This window comes from Primulina tabacum, chromosome 15, assembly GCF_025594145.1.
Source record: "Primulina tabacum isolate GXHZ01 chromosome 15, ASM2559414v2, whole genome shotgun sequence".
NCBI classification, from domain to species: domain Eukaryota; kingdom Viridiplantae; phylum Streptophyta; class Magnoliopsida; order Lamiales; family Gesneriaceae; genus Primulina; species Primulina tabacum.
This window is the reverse complement of record NC_134564.1, coordinates 30,384,533-30,407,881: the sequence shown is the minus strand read 5'-3', so window position 1 is coordinate 30,407,881 and position 23,349 is coordinate 30,384,533. Positions and strand designations below refer to the sequence as shown.

Here is a 23,349-nt window from a genome sequence, read left to right as displayed (position 1 = left end):
AGTTCAAGTCACCTCATTTTTAAGGTACACTATCTTTTTAGTCAAATGTTCTAGTTTTTCGATATTTTTATTGAGCAACTGCTGACATAAGCGTCGAAGTGTCTACGTCAGGATCCCGACGCCTCTGACTTTGCTTTGTGACGCAGGTAATAACTCGTTAAGTAAACTTTTTGGACTAGTTCAAGTATCAACCGGTTACCCGGCTCTACACAGACTACCTGGATTACTATAATCGGACAACATCAATTTTTTGGCATTAACTTATAACCCTGACATTTATTTCATTTATCATCATTTTATTTTACAATGTGGGAGGAATAACCAAGTAATGTTGGCCATTCATTTTATTGGTACAAGTTCATTGTCTAGTAGTCTGTCTAGCAGCTAATATTGGCGCCAGGATCAACTCCAAGTTGGCTACAATAGTTTCTGTAATATTGGACACGAGAATTAACCGCGCCGGTATTTCCTCCATTACACTCCATTCCGTTGATGGCTCGAATCGTGGCTCCAAATCCCTGTCCGGAAGTTATAGCATTATGGCAATTGTTCATCCAGAACCAGAGGGCTGTCTTGAAAGATATGACATTGTCTTTCGCCACGATATCGGGGTTGTTTAGTCCATCGAAACCGATGCTTTGGCCGGCTGCCCCGTAATTGTAATTCCATGTAAGTTGAAGGGGACCTCGGCCGTAGTAGGTCTTGCCCGATACGCATGGATATTGTCTATTATTGGAGTCGCAATAGTTATGAGATGCCCCATTAATTTCCTCTATATAGCACAGACCTGAATTAAAGTTCAACTTTGTCATACATTAAACTAATAATTGAATATTATTGCTAGAGTAGATGTCACTTTTATCAGTCAATTGTCAATTTTTTCCATTCCATTCAATATTTGTGAATTCCTAAAATTTCATGATGAAACTAAATAATTTTTTTAGAGGAGACAAAAATTGACACGGAAGAATAATTATATCATGATTGAAATTGATGACTACGTACGTGAATAAACTATAAAAATGTCGTGATGACTAAAAAATGTGAACTTTCAAACTTTTACTACTTAACTCAAGATAGGACTTTTGCAAATAGAATAAGCTTACTTCCAGTCTCATGTGTGACATGAGCAAAGAAGGCAGCAATCTCACGCCGAGCAACATCGCTAGCCCCACTACCGAAACCAGAGTATGAGCCGGCCGCAGTGAGGAAGGCCGATCGAGTGTAGAATCCTTTCCCCGCGCAACCGGCACCAGCCGCATTAGCGATCCCATTGAAAAATGCATCTGTCACTATATTGGCAACCGAACCACCCGATGAGGTGCCATAGCATGGGCCAGATTGACATCCGTCACCACAATAAGGGTCTCCAGTACCACAAAAACCGAACCGGCTACAACACAAGTTGGGTGCACAACCGCAGTTTTGCCCGAAAGCCGTCTCCCCGGCAAATGCCAGGACTATGGCTACAAGGGTACAAAATGTGACATAGGAATTGCTTTTTGTGATCATTTTGGTACAAAATGAATTGATTAAAGAAAACGATGAGTTTATGTTGAATGAAGCACAAGATAGGGAATGTGGGGTATTTATAGTATTGGTGCAGCGACAGGAAATTGGAAAGAAAAATTGAGTGGGATGACTTTTCATCTAGGAAACTTGCATCAAAGTTACGTAGCAAAATTTTATCAGTTGGCTTCCTTATTTTCAAAGTGTAGGTATTTCACTTTTTGCTATGTATATTTAAGTAGATAAATGAAATTAATTTTTAAAAGATTAATTTTTCTATAATGTCTATAACAGTAAATCATCAAAAATTGGTATGCATGTGCTTGGCACTAGTTAGATATTTGAATCATACGTGATCACTGGTGGATCACTCTTAACCCTAACGGGTCCCTTCTTTCGCATTCCTGTCTCTGTCTCTCGAATCTCCGATTAGTAGGTCGAATGAACGTGAACCAAGCCAAGCTTGAGGGAATGCTAGACGTTTGGTAATTTATCCTCCAGCTAGGATGAAGGATCCCATTGACGCGGCTCCGGTGCAATATTTATGTGACGATGAGGGTCGCACAAATCCTAATCCGGCTTATTCTGCTGAATGTAATATTTTGGCTTAAAATTTGTCTTATATCTTGAATTAACTTCTTAACAAATGGGTATGGTATTAATGGTTTTATTTTTTTAATTTTTTTTCTTGAGGGTGAGTTTAAATAAATGGATTTTATAAATTCAGTCTCTTCCAAATATTTTCCTCGACCAAAATATTTGTTACTTCAAACGTCATGTTATGTTTCGCTAAGAAACGCTTGGCTGTGCATGCATTGATATTGACTTGTCGAAAAATTGGTTCAGTGGATGAGAAGGTTTAATTTCAAATAACTACGTTTCTAGAGTTGACATATATAATTTGGTTTTATTTTTCCAACACGACATACGTATTAAATGTTGGATAAATAGTTAGTAGTGAATAAAAGGATGCGAGAATTATCGTATATTGGGAAATGAGTCAAATAAAGTCTTACTCATTAGTTCCAAGTTTGAGCTAATGGTTTGGGCCCCATAGGGTACCAGAAGTTTTTAGAAGGAGAAAGACGCTGATATGATGGGTCTCGATGAAACACAAACACATCCATAGTGTCCCTTAGACCAAACAGTGCGTCCTTAGCCCGCCCCTTCACATCAGCCAGGATGCGTTTGGACCAAACCATGTGTCCCACGTCCGAATTAGTGCTCTCGTGCGTATGTCCTTTGGTGCAGAATCGTGCGTCCCCTGGCTTGTACGCGTCCCATGTCTTATCACAGAAGGGGTGTGCCCTTTTGTCACTCACTTTATATATATCCATCTGCCAAGCATTCATACTAGCATATATATATTTCATTTCGTTGCATTCTTTTATTCCGAAACTTGAAAGGTTTTCATATTTTGATCGCTGTTATCAAGAATTGTAGTGCTGCATTCTTGATTCGAAGTCATTGTATCTTAGAGACAATTACCGCTAATGTAAAGCACTGTTATACGGATAATTTCGTCTTGCGGACAAAAGATACATCCTTGCCTCGACTTACTGTTTTTCTGTTGCTGCACATTATTCTTGTCTCAAAGATCCAAAGTAATCACATTAATTTTTTTAAAATAGAATATAATCTAAAATTGTGTTTGGATTGATAAATTTCAAATTTATTGATTTCAAATATATTTTTGTTGTTTAGATATATAATGTCATAAACTTTAAATTCACCCATTGGATTTATGTATTTCAAATGTTTTTTTTTTATTATATAGAAGTAAGGTTGTAAGCTTTAAATTTGCCTCTTACATGTTTATATTGTATTTCATGTTAATTATGATGAATTTCAAGTTCACTTAATAATGATGTCATTTGAAATTCTTTATATATATACTTTATATTATTAATATGTAAAAAAATAAGACGTTAATTTAAGATTTGATTTATTGTTTCTTTGTAAACAATAATGGTATTCCTTGCCATCAATGAGAATCGAACTCGTGACATTGACTCTGATACACCGAGCGTTTGGAGCTTTACTAAAATTTATAGCTGGTGGTAATAGTGCAACTCAAATCTTTTAAATCTTACAACCGTTCAAGTATCACATTTCGATTGTTAATCAGCAAAAACAATCATGCACCCTCTTGAACAGGCTTTAAGCGTCTAATTAAATAATAAATATTTAAAGTGGTATAGCAGCACTTGGATTCAATTTTATCAGTATAACCATGTATGACTAGGTTAGATAAGATTGAATTAGACATAGACTCAAGACTAAAATAAGTATATGTCATGGAGTTGGTATATATCCAATCTCTTGGCATGAAAATAGTATTTTATTAAGCATATCATTTTTTGAAATTTTTATGAACACTTGTAATCAACGAAAAACAAAATTTTGATCAGAAGTTATATTTGGTGGTAACATATAATTCAAATATTTTAATTTGTATTGCAACTCAAACATCATATTTCAATTGTTCTTTAAAAAATAAAACAATTTTACCATAAAATTATTCCATGATATCTCGATGGCTATTCTTTTTCAGCAGTAGTAATGAGAGACGAAATTAATGGTCTACAAGGACTAAACAATGATCCGTATTGACTGCCAACTCAAAGATTTAGCAATTTTGCTTGCCTCTTTTTGTCCTTTTTTTAATTAATTAATTAATTATATATTATCCCTAAAAAGCAAGGAGTTTCTAGTTTTCCTTTTCAATTGCCTAACAAATTTTGACGTACCAAACTTTGTGAAAACATTTACCAATTTTATGACTGTAATATATGTGATATTTAAATATAAAAAAAATTCAGACCTCGAATTTACTCTGAACCTGAAATCACAAAGGAGACCGTTAGAAGGAGGCCGGGAGGGTGTCCCGTAGCCCCTCCGAAGTCAAGTCATGTATTGAGAATAAAATGAGAGAGCACGCTGCTAAGAATCAATGTAATGAATGAATAATTAGACTCTCAAACCTGATATTTATAGAAAAGTACATGAGATACATCATGAACTTCCTATCTTGGTTAGGGATGGGTCGGGAAGATTAGTTTGGGCATGATCTTTAAAAGACAAACCCCTTCAAAAGAATGCAAGTTTTAAGTAGGAATGTCAACTTTCCCCACGGGTTTGGGGCCCCGCGGGGAAAACCGAAACGGGGATGGGGATCCCCGATTTTTCGGGTTCGGGTTCGGGTTCGGGGATTTTTTTAAATCCCCGATATAATTCGGGGAGGGTATGAGATTACTATCCCCATCCCCAAAATCCCTGAACCCGCCCCGAAAATAATATCAATAATAAAATAATAGTATTATTAATATTAATAATATAATAATATTATTATTTTTTAAAATATTAATAATCTTATTATTATTAATATTGATATTGATATCAATATTAATATTATCTCTAATAATAATAGATAATAATAAGTTTTGGTTTGAGAAAATCTCCGAATTCGTTATCGTCTTACAATATTAATATTTTTGAAATGAGGATGTGGGCGGGAATAGGAAGTTGATCCCCGAAGTTTCGGGTTTGGGGATTCCTCGAACCCGAAAAAACGGGGATTGGGGCGGGGATGGGGGTAGGGATGGAATTCGGGGATGGGGATGGGGATGGCAAACCCGCCCCGCCCCGGCCCATTGTCATCGCTAGTTTTAATTCAAGTTTTTATTTCTTCATTTTCTCTCTTTCACTAACCTCTTTCTCTAACATCTTTCCTACTTTCTTCACCAACACTAATCGTGTTCTTAACCTGTGTTTTTAATCTTCAAACCTTATGTTCTTGAAGAATTTGTAAATCTTTTGGAGATTCATATTGAATTTCTTATTTTGATTCCAATATGTGTTTTATTTATATGTTAAATACTTGTGTGTGTCTATATATATATATAATCCATTCCATTTATTTGTGCAAGCATATTTCTTTGACTAACAATGCCCGAGTTTCGTCCATCGCATTGGAGTACTCCATTAATGGCTCGAATTGCATCCCCTTAAATTTTACTAACTTTCGATTAGATATGATATACAATAGGCTTATCATACCAAGACGTACGATCTTTTATTCATGTAAGCACATTCCCTAATTATTAATGCTCGATCTAGCAAGTAATATTGCCACCAGGATCAACTCCTAGTTCACTACAATAGTTTCTGTAGTACTGAACAAGCGAGTTAATCACACCCTGACTTCCTCCATCGCATGCGAGTACATTAATAGCTCGAATCGTGGCTCCGAACCCTTGTCCAGAAGTAATTTCATTGTGACATTTGTCCATCCAAAGCCAAAGGGCCGTCTTGAAAGATACTACGGGATCTCTGGCCACGATATCGGGGTCGTTTAGTCCATCGAACCCGATGCTCCGGCCGGCCGGCCCGTAATTGAAATTCCATGTGAGTTGAAGGGGACCTCTGCCGTAGTAACTCTTCCCAGGTACACATGGATTTTGTCTGCTACTACTGTCGCAAAAGACTCCTCCATTTGCGCCACGAATTTCCTCTATATAGCACAAACCTGCGCATTACAATTTTATCTTCTCACACTTCAAACACTAAGATAAAAATGGATTTTTTTTTTTTTTTGCATTGGCAAAATATATTTCAAGTCGTATATATAATATATATTATTGTGAGGTATGGCATTTATTTCTTTACATATACATGTGATTTTCAATTTTCGTATTATGGCTTTGTTACAATCATAAAATAATCATCCGACTATCAATTTGGGTAATTAAATACATTTGAAATATCCTTAAATTAACAAATATTTGTGGGAAAAAAAATCAGAATATTTGACTAGAAGCAGCAAATTGAACATTGAAAAATAGCTATTTAAAATTGATATTAACGTATAAGTTACATGACTAAAATAAAGGTGTAAATTTTCTAATTTTTTTAAAAAGGGAATATTTTTTTTCCATTTTAAAAATGAAACATGGGAATTTTGCAAACATTGAACGTACTTCCTGTTTCATAAGTAACGTGTGCGAAGAATGCAGCAATCTCACGCTTAGCAACATCACTAGACCCGCTACCAAACTCGGGATAGGGACCGAGAGCATCGAGGAAGGCGGATCGTGAGTAGAATCCTATGCCCGGGCAGCCTCCACCGGCCTTATTACTAGCGATTCCATCGAAAAATGCATCAGTCACGATATCGGAAATTCCCGGAAAGTTCTGCCCGAAAACGGACTTCCCGGCGGTTAGAACTACGGCTAACAGGTTGTAAAATGTGACACAAATATTTTTGGTGCTGAAGATGATCATGTTTGGTACAAAAGATTGATTGGAGAAAGGTTGGGTTTGGAAAGGAAGATTAGTTAGGTTGCATGTATTTGGTGATATATTATTAGTGCAACGTAGATAAATTGGAAAGATAGATTACGCGTGCCGAGACTTTCTATCTAGGAAACTTGAAAGAATACATACGGGATTTGGAATTTCATTTGGTAATTAAATTTCACATATTTTTTAAGAATTTTATTAGACAATTAAACAATAATAAAAATTTATATTATTTACTTTTTAAAATATCTTAAAATAATTTTGTGCATTAAAAGAGAAACTGTGTTTTTAGTTTTTTTAAGAAATGAAAAAAATATAAAGATTATCGAGAGGTAAATTTGAGAAAAAGTTACCAAATTTTGATAAATTAGTTTTTGTATTAAAAAATATTGGAGGTTTTCAGAGGTAGAAATTATTTTTTTTCTAAATACAATTCGTTTTAAAATAATTTCTCGAAGCGTATATAATAAAATAAAGTGTAGATTAGAATTTTAGAGAAATGATATTTTATAAAAATTTGATACTTGAAAATAATTTTATTTTGTCCACAGCTCTCAAAAGTCAAAACCCATTAATTTCTGAGTAGGTCTCTTGTGAGACGGTCTCACGAATCTTTATCTGTGAGACGGGTCAAACCTACCGATATTCACAATAAAAAATAATATTTTTCATGGATGATTCAAATAAGAGATCCGTCTCACAAAATACGACCCGCAAGACCGTCTCACACAAATTTTTGCCTTAATTTCTTCAATTTTGTAGGAATTTCATTTGGTTAAATCAAATCTCTTCGAACACCATGTAACCAAATATAAGATGCTATATAGGAGGCTGTAATTTACATAGAAGTATTTTGTAAGACGGTTTCATGGATTTATATATATGAGACGAATTGATCCAATCCATATTTGTAGTTAAAAGTGATTTTTTTGACATAAAAAATAATATTTTTCATGATTCGAGTCGAATCGAAATTTATTTCACAAAATTGACATGTGAGACTGTCTCATATGAGATAGACTGTTTTATAGATCACTTCATAATATCTTGTAAACTTCAATTTCAAGTTGTTCGATCCTTGAAAATGGGAAAGTGAGTATATAATTAATTAATTTCCTTAAAGTTCCAAAGTTTGATTCGTTCTGTATTGAAGTAATAATAGTTGGGCACGATTTATGTAATTACTTAATATATTATTAGAATTAAAATGTTAAAAATATGATGTATTTGTATTTAATTTTCATCTAGACGTCACTGATTAAAATCACGGAATTATAGAATTTACTTTTCTATGAAAAAAATTACATAATAAAATTATATTTATATTTACATAAAAATACCCCTGATAGAGCAAAAACAACACGCATGCTTCGTTGAATAGTCGCATGTGAAGAACAAGATAAAGAATATGGGATGTGATCGTTCTCTAGCCGCCACTTCTTCTACACTATTATTTTGTTCAAAATAATTAAATAATCATTAGAACGAGTAGGATGATTCGACCGCCATATATATATATATATATATATACATATATATATATATATATATATATATATATATATATATCGAAAGACATAGTGCAATTTGAGAAAGACCATCTAGATTATAAGTTGAAAAGCCAAATGGAATATCAAAATTGACGATACGTCACATTTTTCGGTTAGTCTAGCTTAATATAAAAGTATAGATAACATATCTATATATTATTAATTAAAATTGAGTAATGTATAATAACTCATTTGATCGGTTAATATGATACTAAACTAAATTTAGGTAAAAACTTGTGTGAGACGGTCTCACGGGTCGTATTTTGTGAGACGAATATCTTATTTGCGTCATCCATGAAAAATTATTACTTTTTATGCTAATAATATTAATTTTCATTGTGAATATCGGTATGGTTGATTCATCTCACAAATAAAGATTCGTGAGACTGTCTCATTAGAGATCTATCCAACAAAAAATTAAGTAATATATGTATTGCTTGTGTTTCTTCTAAATGTATAGTTTTTTTATAAATAAATAAAATTTAAAAGTGAACGTGATTTTTCAAGTTACGGTTTTTGTATCCAAATTCGACCTAAATCATGAGGTCGTTTCTAGTTACCAGTTTTTCTTTTTTTTCAAAAACGAAAAAAGAAAAAAGAAAACAACACACTATTTGGAGTTCGAGACAAGATAACTTCTGTCACGTTCCGAAATCGAGACGTGCTATCGGCGTCGTTTAACAATTTAAAATCGTATAACAACAAGCCACGTAGTACATCAAATAACCAAAAGTCAGTCTATTACATAAATCAATAATCGTCTTTACAATGCGATTAAAACGAAATGCGGAAGCGTAAAACACGATAAAACAACTAAAAGGCCGAATGACAAGACTTGTCTTGAATTGGATTAGCTTCATCACCATTCCCAAAACTATTATTGTTATTTATCTTCGATTTGTTCCTCGTTCTTATCTGGGGTAGGAATGTAAGGGGGGAGTATTTGAGAAATACTCAGTAAATGGGGGTCGATCGGGCATAACAAATATCAATGTTATAATTATACGAATACGTTATCATAATTTCAATCATAATCATGTTGAATCAAATACGAACAAGATACAAACATAACATTGAAAATCATCTCTTTTTCATGGTTTATTGATCAGTCCTCTATATGTTACTCCTCTAAGGGGCGATGCCAAAAGAACGGTTATTATATCCCATCGCATCAGGGCCTTAAACAAAACATATCAAATATCGAAATTTTCTTGCCATTTCTAATTCCAATCATTAGAGTGCATTTTCAATAATACCCAACAAAAAATTGTTCAAGAATGTTCATAACAAATAGGAACGAATATATAATGCCGATCGAATTTCAAGAAACATACATAACGTATTTTTAAGCAAATGTGGACATACTTACAAAGAACAAGTATGTCGATATATATATCAAGTATTACACTTATGAAATGCAAGTGTACATAAGATTATAAAAAAAACCCACTTACTTGATTATTATCTTCGGAATAAAACGTGAAGAACTTGTGGGAGGAATTCCACTCGAACTCTTCCGAATAGTGGCAGCACTTGAGGAGCAACCTTAGCTCAAAACTTGGGACAAAATGTGGGTAGGACGGAGGTAAACCGAGGCTTGAGAATAACCGCTATGGAGCTCGAAAATATGGACAGCTTGTGCCTTTTTGTTGGTGTGGTTTCTTTTAGCTCTTGGGGGTATTTATAGGTTCATGGAGGGGAGGTGAAGAGGCTATTATTCAGTGCCATTACCACCATATTCATGGAGGGGAAGTGAAGATGCTACCATTCGATACAATTACCACCATGTTTATGGCCTCCTTATGGCTTTAAACACCATTAAAATGTTGTTATGTCCCTTCAAATTCCTCTTTGAATTTATGACTTTGTGTAACTAATTCTTAGGTCCTCACAACTTCGAAGCAAATTAGAGGAAATACGTAATGCTAAACACCAAAACCCTCAAAAGGGTTGATTGTTTTTAACAATTAATAAATATGTAAATAAATTGACAATAATTTAATAGAAGTCAATTTTTATAAAATTAATAAATTAGTAATAATTGAGTAGATGTCATTTTTATAAAATTAATATCGAGGATGTTTATCATGTTCAAATAATGATATTTATGATTGATGGTGATTAAATATATTATTTTCTAGACATAATAAAAATAAAATTGATCCGCGGCACGAGTAATTATGAAATTCCCATGTTTCCCCGTCAATTTTAATAATTATAATATTATCCTATTTTAATCTAAATTCAAAAAAATATCCTTATTCCACTTACTAATTACACAAATCAGTAAAACGAAAAAAATAAAATTTTAAATAAAGTCATAACTATACCAACATACAATGCATGCATAACCCATATAATGTAGGTTTGAGTTTGTAATTAATTGAAAATTTTATCGAATACATTAAAAGTTAATTAGTACGTGTTTGCTAGATAAATACTACTGGAAATTGAGATATAAACTTCTAACAGTATCTATATTTTTAATAAAACGTAGGAATTCACAAAATATTGATATATACTAAATAATGTATTTGAAATCGGAAATAAAATAACTTGAACTAATGAAAGTTGTAATGAAAACCATGAAACGATTAATTAAATCTATGAGAATTTTGCACAAATTGGTGTATCTTTGCATCTGACACGTCCGCAAATCGAAATATTGTACAAATAGTATGTAATATAAAATTTGTTATTTTATTAAAGAGATGATGAGATAGGAAGTATATATAGAAACGGTAGTCATTTCATTTATTTGGTATGTTTGTTTATTAGAGCAAAACAAGCCTGCCCATTTCCGAGTACGTACGTAGCCTAGCAACTAATATTGAGACCAGGGTCAACTCCAAGTTGGCTGCAATAGTTTCTGTAGTACTGGACACGAGAATCGACCGCACCCGTGTTCCCTCCATTGCATTCCATTCCATTAATGGCTCGAATCGTGGCCCCGAATCCCTGTCCCGAAGTTATAGCATTGTGGCAATTGTTCATCCAGAACCAGAGGGCTGTCTTGAAAGATATGACATTGTCTCTAGCCACGATATCGGGGTCGTTTAGCCCGTTGAACCCGATGCTTCGCCCGGCTGACCCGTAGTTGTAGTTCCATGAAATTTGAAGGGGGCCTCGCCCGTAGTAAGCCTTGCCGGCCACACACGGGTATTGTATGTTATTGGGGTCGCAGTAGTTTCTCGATGCCCCGTTTATTTCATTTATATAGCACAGACCTGTATTATAAAATATATATTAATAATTATGCATGCCAAGAAGATGGAATTTTATATTTTCATTCTTTAAACACACAAAAATTTTGTAAACATTAGGTTAGTATTTGGACTTAGAGATTTTAAAATCATAGATTTCAAATATATTTAGATGCATTTTTATAGTTTCAGGTAAACGAGACCATAAACTTCAAATCAGCTCTCGTATGATGTTAATTACGATGAATTTCAAGTTCACCCAATAACAGAGGTATTTGAAATTCATTCTAGTTCAAGTAGAAAATATGTTAATATGTAATGTCGTTAAAGTTAAAACTATAATCGAAATCTACGGATTTCAAATCCAATCATCACAAATGCAACCTTAAATTAAACTTACGTACTTCCAGTTTCGTGTGCGACATTTGCGCAACAACCTCACGCCTAGCAACATCATTAGACCCACTGGCGAAAGCCGGATATGAGCCGGCCGCATTGAGAAAAGCCGATCGGGTGTAGAATCCTTTCCCCTCGCAACCTGCACCGCCCCCATTAGCTATCCCGTTGAAAAATACAACAGTCACTATACCGGAAACTCCACTTCCACCACCACTTGGGGAACCGTAGCATGGGCCGGATTGGCATCCGGTGCCACAATAAGCGGCGGTGCTGCCACAATAGCCGAATTGACTGCAACAAAGGTTAGACGTGCAGCCACAGTTTTGCCCGAAAGCCAACTTCCCGGCAGTGAGAGCTATGGCTAAAAGGGTACAAAGTGTGGCATAGGATTTTCTTGAATCGAAAACGATCATTTTGAAGAAAAAGGTTATACAAGGAGTTTGTGTTGATGCACTAGCTAGGGAGGGAATATGGAGTATTTATAGTTGAAATCGGAGATATAGAAATATTGTAAAAGTAGAATTAAGTAGGAAAATACGTAGATGGAAGAAACTATTCGCCACCACATGTTATTTCAAACCTAGCCATAACATTTCTTACAAATTATTTCATATTTTTCTCAACTAACTATTTATACTTTTAATCATAATAACTAAATCAAATATTTGAAAAATAAAATTATATTATTTATATGTATCAAAACCAAATTTTGAAACAAAATTTAACAAGTTAATGGACCAAAAAATTCATTTTTCCGAATATTTTTATAAGATTTACATGAATTAGAATTCAAGTTACTGATAAATCGTGCACATGTATTGACTTGAGTTTTCTCAACTCTCAATCACTTGCAAATTATCAAAACTCGTATGTTCCACTTTTGCTTATATCTTTTACATTTTTTTAAAAATCTCAAAAAAATTAAATTTTTCGAAGCCTTAGGGAAATTTATGTAATTTGATTTAGCTTCGTGGATGTGGGAAAAAATAACCCATTTTGAATTAGTCAACTTTAATCTTCCTCATGAGACCAAAGCCTTGTTGGAAAATAGAAGAAATAAAAATAATTTGAGCATTTACATGGGATCATTTTGTAGAAAGATGAAAATTTTGAATTGAAAGTGACGGTTAAAAAATATATACTAATTTTGTTAAAGAAATCAATTGAAATAATAATATAAAAGAAGATTGTTTTTCTTTCTAAGATTAAAAAAAATAGTAAATAGGATGCTGATCCACCCCTTCTATGTATATAAACTTTTTTGTCTGTGTCAATCATAGAGCTATCATGCATTATAATTTAGACAAAAACTTAAGTCAGACCGTCTCACGGGTCGTATTTTGTGATACAGATCTCTTATTTGGGTCATCCATGACAAATCGTTACTTTTTATGCTAATATTATTACTTTTTATCGTGAATATCAGTAGGGTTGACCTGTCTCACAAGAGACCTACTCTATAATTTATACATAGATAACAATATAAAATAAGATTTGAATACAAAGTATTTGAACATAGAACGTAATTATATGTGTCTATAAATTGTAGGATAATTTGTATTGACTGGCAACTCAATACGACTTTTTTTGCCTTTTTGGTGGGTTCCCCATCGATCTCTTCATCTACATTATACTTTTTTGTCATAAAGGTGAGAAGAACTCTTTTCTGTAGTATATTATTCATTGGGAATATCCTCTTTAAATAATGCATAGATTATATATCATAATCCAAATATTCTCGGTAACAGCATCAAACTAAATAATTTACGATCCTACCAAAGATAAAATATCTTACAAACCACATTTAACCAGATCTGATTTAGCCTAGTATAGTCATATATCTCAACACTCTCCCTCAAGCTTGGTGTAGATCTTGATGATCTTAAGCTTGTGGACAAGAGACTCAAGTGAATTTTCTGTTAACCCTTTAGTAAGTAGATCAAACCAATTGTTGGGAAGTATGAACGTATTCGATATCAGTTGTGCCAACATCCAATTTTTCTTTAATAAAATGTCATCTATTTCAACATGTTTTGTTATGTCATGGTGGACAGGGTTGCGAGCAATGCCGATGGTAGACTCGTTATCACAAAAGAACTTCATAGGATTTTCAAATTCCATCTTCAATTCCTCCATCACCCTCTTAATCCAAATAAGTTCACATACTCCATCGGTCCTGGACCTATACTCTTCTTCTGCGTTGCTCCTAGCCACAACGGACTGTTTCATGCTATTCCATGTCACCAAATTTCCACACAACAACATGCAATATCCTGAAGTTGACTTTCAATTATCAATGGAACCATCTCAGTCAGCATTGAAGAATACTTTTATACTCCTATCGCTGGTTTTGGCAAAGAACAAATCTTTCCCTGGTGTTTAATTCAAGTACCTTAAGATTTGATACATTGCATTAAAATGATCTTGACATGGAGAATGCGTATATTGACTAACTAGACTGGCTGCAAATGCGATTTCTAGCCTTGTATGGGAAATGTAGATTAACTTTCCAAAAAGGCATTGAGATTTTCCTTTGTCAACAGGCTCTCCTTCCAACATCTTTTCTTTGTTACCAAGCTCAATTGGAGTCTTGCACGGTTTGCATCCAAGCATCCATGTTTCCTCCACGAGATCTAAAGTGTATTTCTTTTGAGAAATTGAAATTCTTTTTTTATTCCTCGCTACGTCTATTCCCAAGAAGTATTTTAATGATCCAAGGTCTTTAACTTCAAATTCTTTTGCCGCCATCGGCTTAATCCTCAAAATTTCTTCCATATCATCTCCAGTGATGATGACGACGACATCCACATAGTCTGTGATAATGGTGATCTTACCTCTTTCAAAGTGTCTAACAAACATCGTGTGATATGTATGTTCCTGTTTGTCGCCAAATCTCTTGAAGAGCATTGAAAACCCGTCAAACCGTGGAGATTGTTTCAGGTCATAAAGAAATTTACTAAGTTTACAAATAATTTCACCTTCTAATTCAAATCCAGGATGTTGGCATATGTAGACTTCATCTTCCAACTTCCCGTTTAAAAAGACATTTTTTATATCAAACTGATGTAGATGCCAATCAAGATTGACTGCTAATGAAATGAGAATCCGAACCGTGTTTAGTTTGGCAATAGGGGAAAATGTCTCGTTATAGTCAATTCCAAAATTTTGTGTAAAACCTTTGGCAACCAATCGAGCCTTGCTTCCCTCCACTGATCTGTTCGCCCTGTATTTAACCGTAAAACCCATTTACACCTCACTGTTGTCTTGCCTTTTGGAAGTTTCACCAAATCCTATGTTTTGTTTTTTTCAGGGGATTCATTTCTAGGACAACCACCTTCAATTCGGGGATTATTAATGCTTCCTTCACATTCCTGGGAATAAATATACAAGTCAAGTTTGAGGTAAAAACCCGAAATGAGGGTGACAATTTTGAGTAGGAAACAAACTGAGCTATATGGAGTTGGGTGCAAGATCTAACACCTTTCCTGAGAGCCACTGGCATGTCAAGATCAATAATGGGACAAGTGTACGTACCTGGCTTGCTGAGTGGCTCTACTATCAGTTCGGTTGTTTGACAATGAGTGGGGTTCACAACTTCTTTCTCAGTTTGAGGCTTTCTCCTTCGAGCGTAGACTTGTAGCTCTTGTTGTCTAGGAGTGTGCTCTTGCTCGTCTTCTAGGCTGGAATGTTAAATTGTATGGATAACATGAGGGCTAGAGATACAGGAGTTGGGGCTGGAAAAAATGCTGGATGAAATCGGATATGGTATTGTGCAGTGGATCAATAGGAAAGGATAGACTCAAACCATCCCAGAAGCGAGATTCGAGATTCGTTCAGTTTCTCCCACTGAATTGAAGCATATGGGAAGTAGTGTGTTTCTCCAAAAACTGTTGCATCATATGTAACATAAAACTTTCTGGTTCGAAGGCAATAACATTTATAACCTTTTTGGGTTGGAGAATAACCCACAAAAACTGTTTGATGGCCCTAGGATATTCCAACTTGCTTCTGTGATGTTCATGAAGGTGGACAAACGTCGTACAATTTTTAAGGGGATTTCATGAGGTGTAAACTAAGGTTAGTGCATAGTAATGGTAGACAAAGGATTCTTGAAGTTGAGTAGGTGACTAAGAAGGTGATTGACAAGATATGCAGAGGTTAGAAATGCATCTCCCCACAAGTATTTTGGAACGTGCATAGTGAACATTAGAGCCCGCGAAACATCTAACAAGTGCCTATTTTTGCGTTCCGTCACCTCATTTTGTTGCAAAGTTTCGATACACGAGCTTTGGTGAATAATACCATGTTGGGATAAATATTTTCCAAGAATAGAGTTAAAATATTTCTTCCCATTATTTAATAAAGAAGTTAGTTCATTGTTGTTTTAGTCAAATGAACAAAAAATGTTTTTTTTTTTTTTTTGATATTTGCATTGAAAGTTGGAAATATGGATTACTTAAAAAAAAGAATCTATAGAGATAAATTTGAAATTACAAAAACTTGTGTGATACGGTTTTACGGGTCGTATTTTGTAAGACGAATATCTTATTTGGGTCATCCATGAAAAAATATTATTTTTTATGGTAAGAATATTACTTTTTATTGTGAATATCGATAGGATTGACACATCTCACACATAATCTCATAGATAAAGATTCGTGAGACCGTCTCACAAAAAGACCTATTCATTTGAAATTGAAATGACGAGGAAAATTATTTTGGCCAAATCCATTGTGTTAAATTCTTTGGAAAGTTTTTGTCTTCGTCTTGATTTACTAAATAAATTTTGTAATTATAATGTTTATCATTATGAGCAAATTAAGACATGCAACTAATTCTACCACAGATAGCGTTTGCAACCAAGTCGAACTTTTCCAAACAGAATTAACCGACTCCTCCAAGATTTCACAAATATGATCTGATATAGCCTATTTTTTCTTACAAAAAACGAATATAAACAGATTAAATTAAATTTTTTAAAACAAAAGCAGTTAGTGGAATCGAAAAACATAAATAAATAATTAAATAATCAATTAACTATAATGGGTAACACCTACAAAAAGATATTCAACCCTAAATTCTATAATTATTCATCTATAAATTTTGAGGATTTTTTTGTTGAAGTCATAGATTTCAAATGATTGAAACAATATGGACAAATTTGTATTTGAAATTGATTATTGACTGAATAACAGAAATGCTGAAACTGGAACGTATCAATGCTACCATAACACGAATACATGTCAAAGTAAACTTCTGATGTGCAAAGTTGGACCAACATAAAAATAACAGTAGCCATACTCAAAGGCAATATAAATTTCCCTTTGACGTATACTTATAGTCCTCTCTTCCGGTTGACCGAACGAGAATATATTGAAATGCTTGCAAATACAACGATATTAGCTTCTCTTTGAAGGCGACGGGGTCAGTGATCCTCGATCTTCTTCAAACCTTTCATATCTGTTGTTTCAACCCTGCAACATGACAAAAATAGCATGTGAACAATCAAAGAAAACTAGGCATAATTCGACCAACTCCGCTGATTTTGAGATGATGTAAATTTGAAGAGAGAACAATCTTTTGGATTTTTGCAATTTCTGAACCAGAAAGACAACAAGAAACTTACGTAGTTCCATAGAGAACAATCTTTTGGATTTTTGTAATTTCTGAACCAGATTGATTTTCTTCAATGAAAATTGTCAAGCTGTTTCAGGCACAATTAACAACGGGCTCACTTTCTTTTAGATATGAAACAACAATTGTTAATAAGTAAAGGGGCACACAAAGACCGCAAATATACCTTCGGACATTTTGAAACTTGACGTATTTCACAATCACTGGTTTTCCCTGCAATGATTAGGCATATTAGGCATGTTGCTTCAATAAACAATACTTACCAGTTATATTACTACATGAGCTAGGTAATCTTTTTCTCATGAATTAAAATGAACCATACAAGCACAATAGCGTACCTCCAGGTTTTCTGTGGATAAAACAGCCGAGTCACTTGGGGGAAAATCGTTAACATTACTGCATCATTTATTAACCTAATTAGATATGATTCATTTACAGCGGACGAAACACTAGTGCACAAAAGATTGATCATTAAATATCACCTGAAGCCCATGTGCTCCCTGTTAGCAAAAAGCTTCACAGTCTTGGGACCTGGAAAATAACACTCATACTCAGATTCTGGATCAAAACTTTGTCCATCGGTTATCTACAGAGACTCAAATAAAACAGCATTCAAGTTGAAAATATCAGAATTTCTAACGTAGCCAGATAAATAACAAAATGTCAAACTTTGAGACGAAAAGATTGATTTTGATCCCAGCTTCAACAGAAACAACACAAGAGTGATTTCACCCAAGAAAACAAGCATTGAATGTTGGCAAACAAAAACAAGATACATACACTACACAAAACTATAGGAGTTGGGTCTTTCATAAATGGAAAATCATGAATATGCATATACCAAATTTTCTGGCACTAAATTCTCGAGGTAGTGAACAACTACTGTCCATCTCCAGCTTGGAAAATAGTACTAATGGCTAGATAGTTCGAGATCCTAAAAACAACTAGTAGATGAACATCCCAGGATTATTGCATGAATTGACAAGCCACACTGACTGCATGGGTTATGTCAGAGTGAGTGTAGGATTAGTAGCAAAGCCTATCAACCAACATTTCATATACTTCCTATGTATTTTGCACATGTATGTTCTAGATTCTCTGAATCTGTAATTAAGATCATTGGTTAGCTGGACGGTCTACAGAGCCATAACTGTGTTCGATGAAGCCAAAAGCGAAAATTTAAATATGGGTTCTCTTGTTGCTATAAATAATGCTAAAATTCAGTTAACAAATAATAAAAATAATAAATAATACATAAACACACAAGAAACAGTATATTACATAAAAAAAACAAGTCAATAAATATGTGAAATATTTACATAAATAATAGTCGTCTAGATAGTTTAGAAGAAAAAATATATCAAATTTGTATAATCCAGTTTTCAGATTATTTCTTTATCAATCAACAACATAGCTAGCTCATTTAGTCTATTTTGTGACATTTTTGATTAAAAATAAATGTTTATTAACTTCAACTTCGATAAGTTTCTTTCTGCTTATGCAACTGATACTAGGATGGATAACAAAATCTTATAGGCAATATAAGTATATAAGTATTTGAGAATAAATCATTCATTTTTCCCAAACATTGTAGCATCTTAAAAAATTATTGAAACTATGTACAATACTTTATCAAGCTAGTTAAAGACTAACTCGTTAACTTCTTTAAACTCAACAAATGCCCGAAAGTCTCTTGATATTGTCTAAATTGTTCAAACCGAACTTGAAGAAAAGATCGATTTTGATCAATTATAAACAAAAAAATATTCAAATCACTCTTCTTTTTATTTGATATTGAGCAAAAAAAAATTATTTCAGTAGGTCATCAACTCAAAATATATATTTCGGACTCCCTCAAGTACCGGGCCCTGAGGGGGTAGCCTCCTTGGCCTCATAAAAGGTTCGGCCCTAGGTCTACATGACTCTCCTCTTCTAGACAACTACGTTGAAAATTATTTTCTTTGCGTCAAATCGCTGTAAGAACCATAGCTGACAAGAGAGTAGGGCTCGTACTGTGTAAATCTCTCCAATAAGAGCAAATTTTTCTTGATTATCTAACCCAACAATGTCTAGGAATCTTGGTGTTTTTTTTCCATAAGAACTATTTGAACTGATTAGCTAACATCTTTTCGAGAAACGATATCCATTGCTAACAATACAGTTGTATATACAGAGGATAGGACATCCTTCAGGCTTCAGCTACTAGTCGTAAATCTATTCAAACCAGATCTTGCATTGCTAAGCATGACAAGTAAATTATTCTGAAAATTTTCAAACAATACTAAGAGATATTAATACCGGGCACACTGTTGAGAAGAAACATGTTTTCTGTTATTATTATTTTTATTATTATTACTACTACAACTACTATTATTATTATCACTATTTTGCATTTTTCCCATCAACAAGCTACAATATTATGCAGATAGTTGAGAGAGAAAGCAAAAAAATAAACTAGCTAAAAAAGTTACAAACCAAAAGGGATGCATAGATCCTAACCAAATCACAACACCGGCTACGACCGCATACAAGGAAACAAAATCGAAGACTGATTGACAATATCGCGCGTAATTTGGTCGTGTCTCCTCCATCAAACTTTGAACAGACAACGAACCTTTGTCCATTATCAATTTAAATCTGTATCCTTACAGGTACAAACCTCTTAAGCTATTATGAGTGTCATCCAATTAACATTAGACCAAATGGGATACCTTCCTGCTATGTCCATGATGCAAACCAATACTTTCATAGTTTCATCTTCTTTGATTAACGGACTCTTGTCTCCTTGGCCCTTGCAATGCTAAAATAAATCCATATGTTCCTCTCTCTACATTGCCCACCTACCTACTTAGTAAATAGTACCCATCATACTAGCTATACTAGCTCCAATTATTTCCTGATGATTTTCACTGTTCGGAATTTGCAATCCAACTCCATCTAACGTCGTATTTTTCCATGCCAAACCCAATAAAAACCAAAATTCCCGCAAAATCTCACGTCAAAATGATGTCGTCAAATGCATGAGAGAACCAAAAAACATAGTGGGTGACTGCCAAAAAATATAATACATTGTACCAGAAAATAAAAAAACTGTAAGCGGGTAACTAATGTGCCTTAATCAATACAACACACAATGAGTTTGAATGCAAGAAATAAATCAGTCACCTTCTTCCTCCGGCCCTTTAATGACAACAGAATGCAGTTTAATAACTTGCAAAAAAGGAATATAAATCAATAGCTGCTCATCTGCATCGCTTTCCAAATTCAAATCATCATCTTCTCTATAACCCTGACTCGCAAAATTGAATCAATCAGTATTCAGAGACTCTAATAAAAAAACATAGATTAGATTAATCTCTAATTCAACAAATGCCACCGCCGCGCTATCTCCCCGCATCACTAGTTATATCATCTAAAATAAGATTCACTAAACGATTAAAAACCCTAAATTTTCTGAAGAAATCTAGAGAGTAAATCACCTGCTTCAGAGCATTTGGAAGAGAGTGGCTGCCGCTTTGATTTAGGCATTCAACACCAGACCAATCAACAAAATCCAGCAAATCAATCTACAGATACATGCGCATCAACAAAGTAGAATCAAATCACAGATGCATAAATATGAAAAACAAATCCACAAGAGAAGAGAAGGAAAAAAAACGGAAACGGGAGCGTACTTGGCTTCTTGGGACTACAGATACTGATTCGACAGACATGGCCGATTCTTTGGGCGCTTGTATGAAACGAGGGTTCTCCGTTTCCGATGGATTATCAAAGCATTTGGATTTTTACGAGTCTATATAAATTATCTAAATTACTTGTATTTTACACGTACAATTTACTAAGTATAATATCGTATCATAATATTATTTTATATAATTTATTATTAAAATATTATATAAAAAATATTTATATGATTTAAAATAACACTAGGATAACAATAGTAAATTTTATCTTTGCTTCTGAATGGAATTGTTATTAATTTAAAAAAAATCAAAAAATATATATATAAAATCATATATTATTTTATAACACTAGGACCCAATAGGAAATGCGGTTGGAAAACAGTGGTTCGGTCGACCCTACCCCTGCGGGCACTGCCTGCAGGGGTCGATCCAACGGCTCGGATTTTTTCGAGCCAATTTTTTTTATTTTTTTACAGGGAAGTGGGCCCGGATCACTCATGTGGAGTGATCCGGGCCGTTCATTGCCCGTGCAGGCAGTGCCTGCACGGGTAGGTTGAAACAAACCGAAAATAGTAAGAAAAAGATCTGACCTAAATATATCATACTTGGGATGGGTTTGGGTACATTAAATGGGAATATGGTATGGTTCTTTCTACCTGAACTAATTTGAGTTGGTTCAAGGAAGAAGGAAGCCAGAAAATCGAATTGGGGGACGAAAATATTTTTTAAATATAATAAATTATCAAAAATATAACAGTTGACATGAATGCAAAAATAACAGCATTTCTTATGCAGGCTCAGACATGTAATATAAAATCTGAGTCGCTTCCAAATTTTGGGAGCACCCATTTTTTTACTAGCTAGTATAGTGTAATATAGTTAATACATGAGTTCATCTCATAAATAATATCTTTTTTTAATGTCACCCCTTAACATTAAATAATAATAGATAATCAATCTGAAATATCACACTTGTTGCTTCCCGTCAAAATACAAATCATATACTATTCTACAACGAACAAGCCTGTTATCACTTGATTTTTCTGTCCATCGTTCCAATTCAGACGATTTTCTAATAATTGGTCACATAATTTGTCACGCCCCGGGACGGGGGTTGGTTGACACCGGCGTTACTCTCAAATTCACATTCGAAAACAACAAGCCTCAAAAGTACAGAATTCAGAAACCAGTCTTTTATTCATAATACTGAATATTCAATGTCTGATACAACTCAATTAATAATGTTTTACAGCGGAAATGTAAAACCAGAAATACAATGTCTGAACAGATGCAGCGGATATAAAATATAAATCAGAACTGAAATCAACGATCTTCATCACCAGCCCCAAAATTGAATATGCTCTTCTTCTTCTAACTTTTCTCCATCGTTCTTATCTGAGATGGGTTTGGTGGGTGAGTGATATGGTTGTCACTCAGTAAGCAGGGGCGGGAATAACTCTCAGTTTTCGAAATCGTTCTCAACAGAAACAGTAATACAATAATATACAGAAACTTATATTTTCAGAACAGTAATCAGAATTCAGAGATCACAGGTTTCAGAACAGAAATCACAATTAGTAAGCACTGAGCACGTTAGTGAATTTCATGGCTAAACTGATATCAGTCCCCTATATGTTCTCTCCTCTAAGGGGTGAGGCCAGAATCAGAATCAGAATTCAGAAGTGTTCAGAATATATATCCCTACCATTAGTTCACTATGGAGTTTCAGTGCTTCAAAATCATATATCAGAAATCAAACATACAGAACTGAACTTTAAAACAGAATTATCAAACGGATTTCAAGATATTTATATATAAGCCCACTTACTGTAATTTCTTAGAGTTTTTCGGCTGAAGTCTGGAAATCTGCTTGCCTCGCTACTGGATTTTACAGCTTCGAAAAATGCACTCTCTTAACTCTAATTTCAAGTGATAACTCAAGATTTTGGTAACATTAATTCAGAGATTGAGGGTGCTATTTATAGGCCAAAATCTGACTGTTAGCCTTCCAATTAATGACCATAATCTATCATTAACAGCCTTTATTTCATGTTAAATGCTTCAGTTACA

At 34.0% G+C, this 23,349-nt stretch overlaps 3 protein-coding genes, 1 long non-coding RNA gene and 1 pseudogene across 4 annotated transcripts in view; all 5 read right to left on the bottom strand.

Annotated features, from left to right (window-relative positions):
• LOC142526236 (uncharacterized) overlaps positions 1-23,349 on the bottom strand; it is a 49,082-nt gene that overhangs the window by 2,434 nt on the left and 23,299 nt on the right. The window lies entirely within an intron of this gene.
• LOC142527828 (endochitinase At2g43590-like) lies at positions 259-1,566 on the bottom strand. Its single transcript, XM_075632791.1, has 2 exons — positions 1,107-1,566; positions 259-787 (listed from the first exon to the last, which is right to left on the bottom strand). Exons 1-2 carry the CDS (start codon positions 1,510-1,512, stop codon positions 378-380), a joined length of 816 nt encoding a protein of 271 aa, XP_075488906.1. The 5' UTR covers positions 1,513-1,566; the 3' UTR covers positions 259-377.
• LOC142527066 (chitinase 4-like) lies at positions 5,499-6,853 on the bottom strand. The gene is made up of 2 exons (XM_075631779.1): positions 6,489-6,853; positions 5,499-6,037 (listed from the first exon to the last, which is right to left on the bottom strand). Exons 1-2 carry the CDS (start codon positions 6,790-6,792, stop codon positions 5,625-5,627), a joined length of 717 nt encoding a protein of 238 aa, XP_075487894.1. The 5' UTR covers positions 6,793-6,853; the 3' UTR covers positions 5,499-5,624.
• Positions 11,092-12,420, bottom strand: LOC142526982 (basic endochitinase CHB4-like; annotated as a pseudogene).
• On the bottom strand, positions 17,115-21,402 carry LOC142527500 (PITH domain-containing protein At3g04780). Its single transcript, XM_075632319.1, has 8 exons — positions 21,271-21,402; positions 21,076-21,162; positions 20,762-20,885; positions 18,079-18,127; positions 17,935-17,992; positions 17,763-17,809; positions 17,589-17,666; positions 17,115-17,436 (listed from the first exon to the last, which is right to left on the bottom strand). The coding sequence occupies exons 1-8, from the start codon at positions 21,307-21,309 to the stop codon at positions 17,388-17,390; spliced, it is 531 nt and encodes a 176-aa protein (XP_075488434.1). The 5' UTR covers positions 21,310-21,402; the 3' UTR covers positions 17,115-17,387.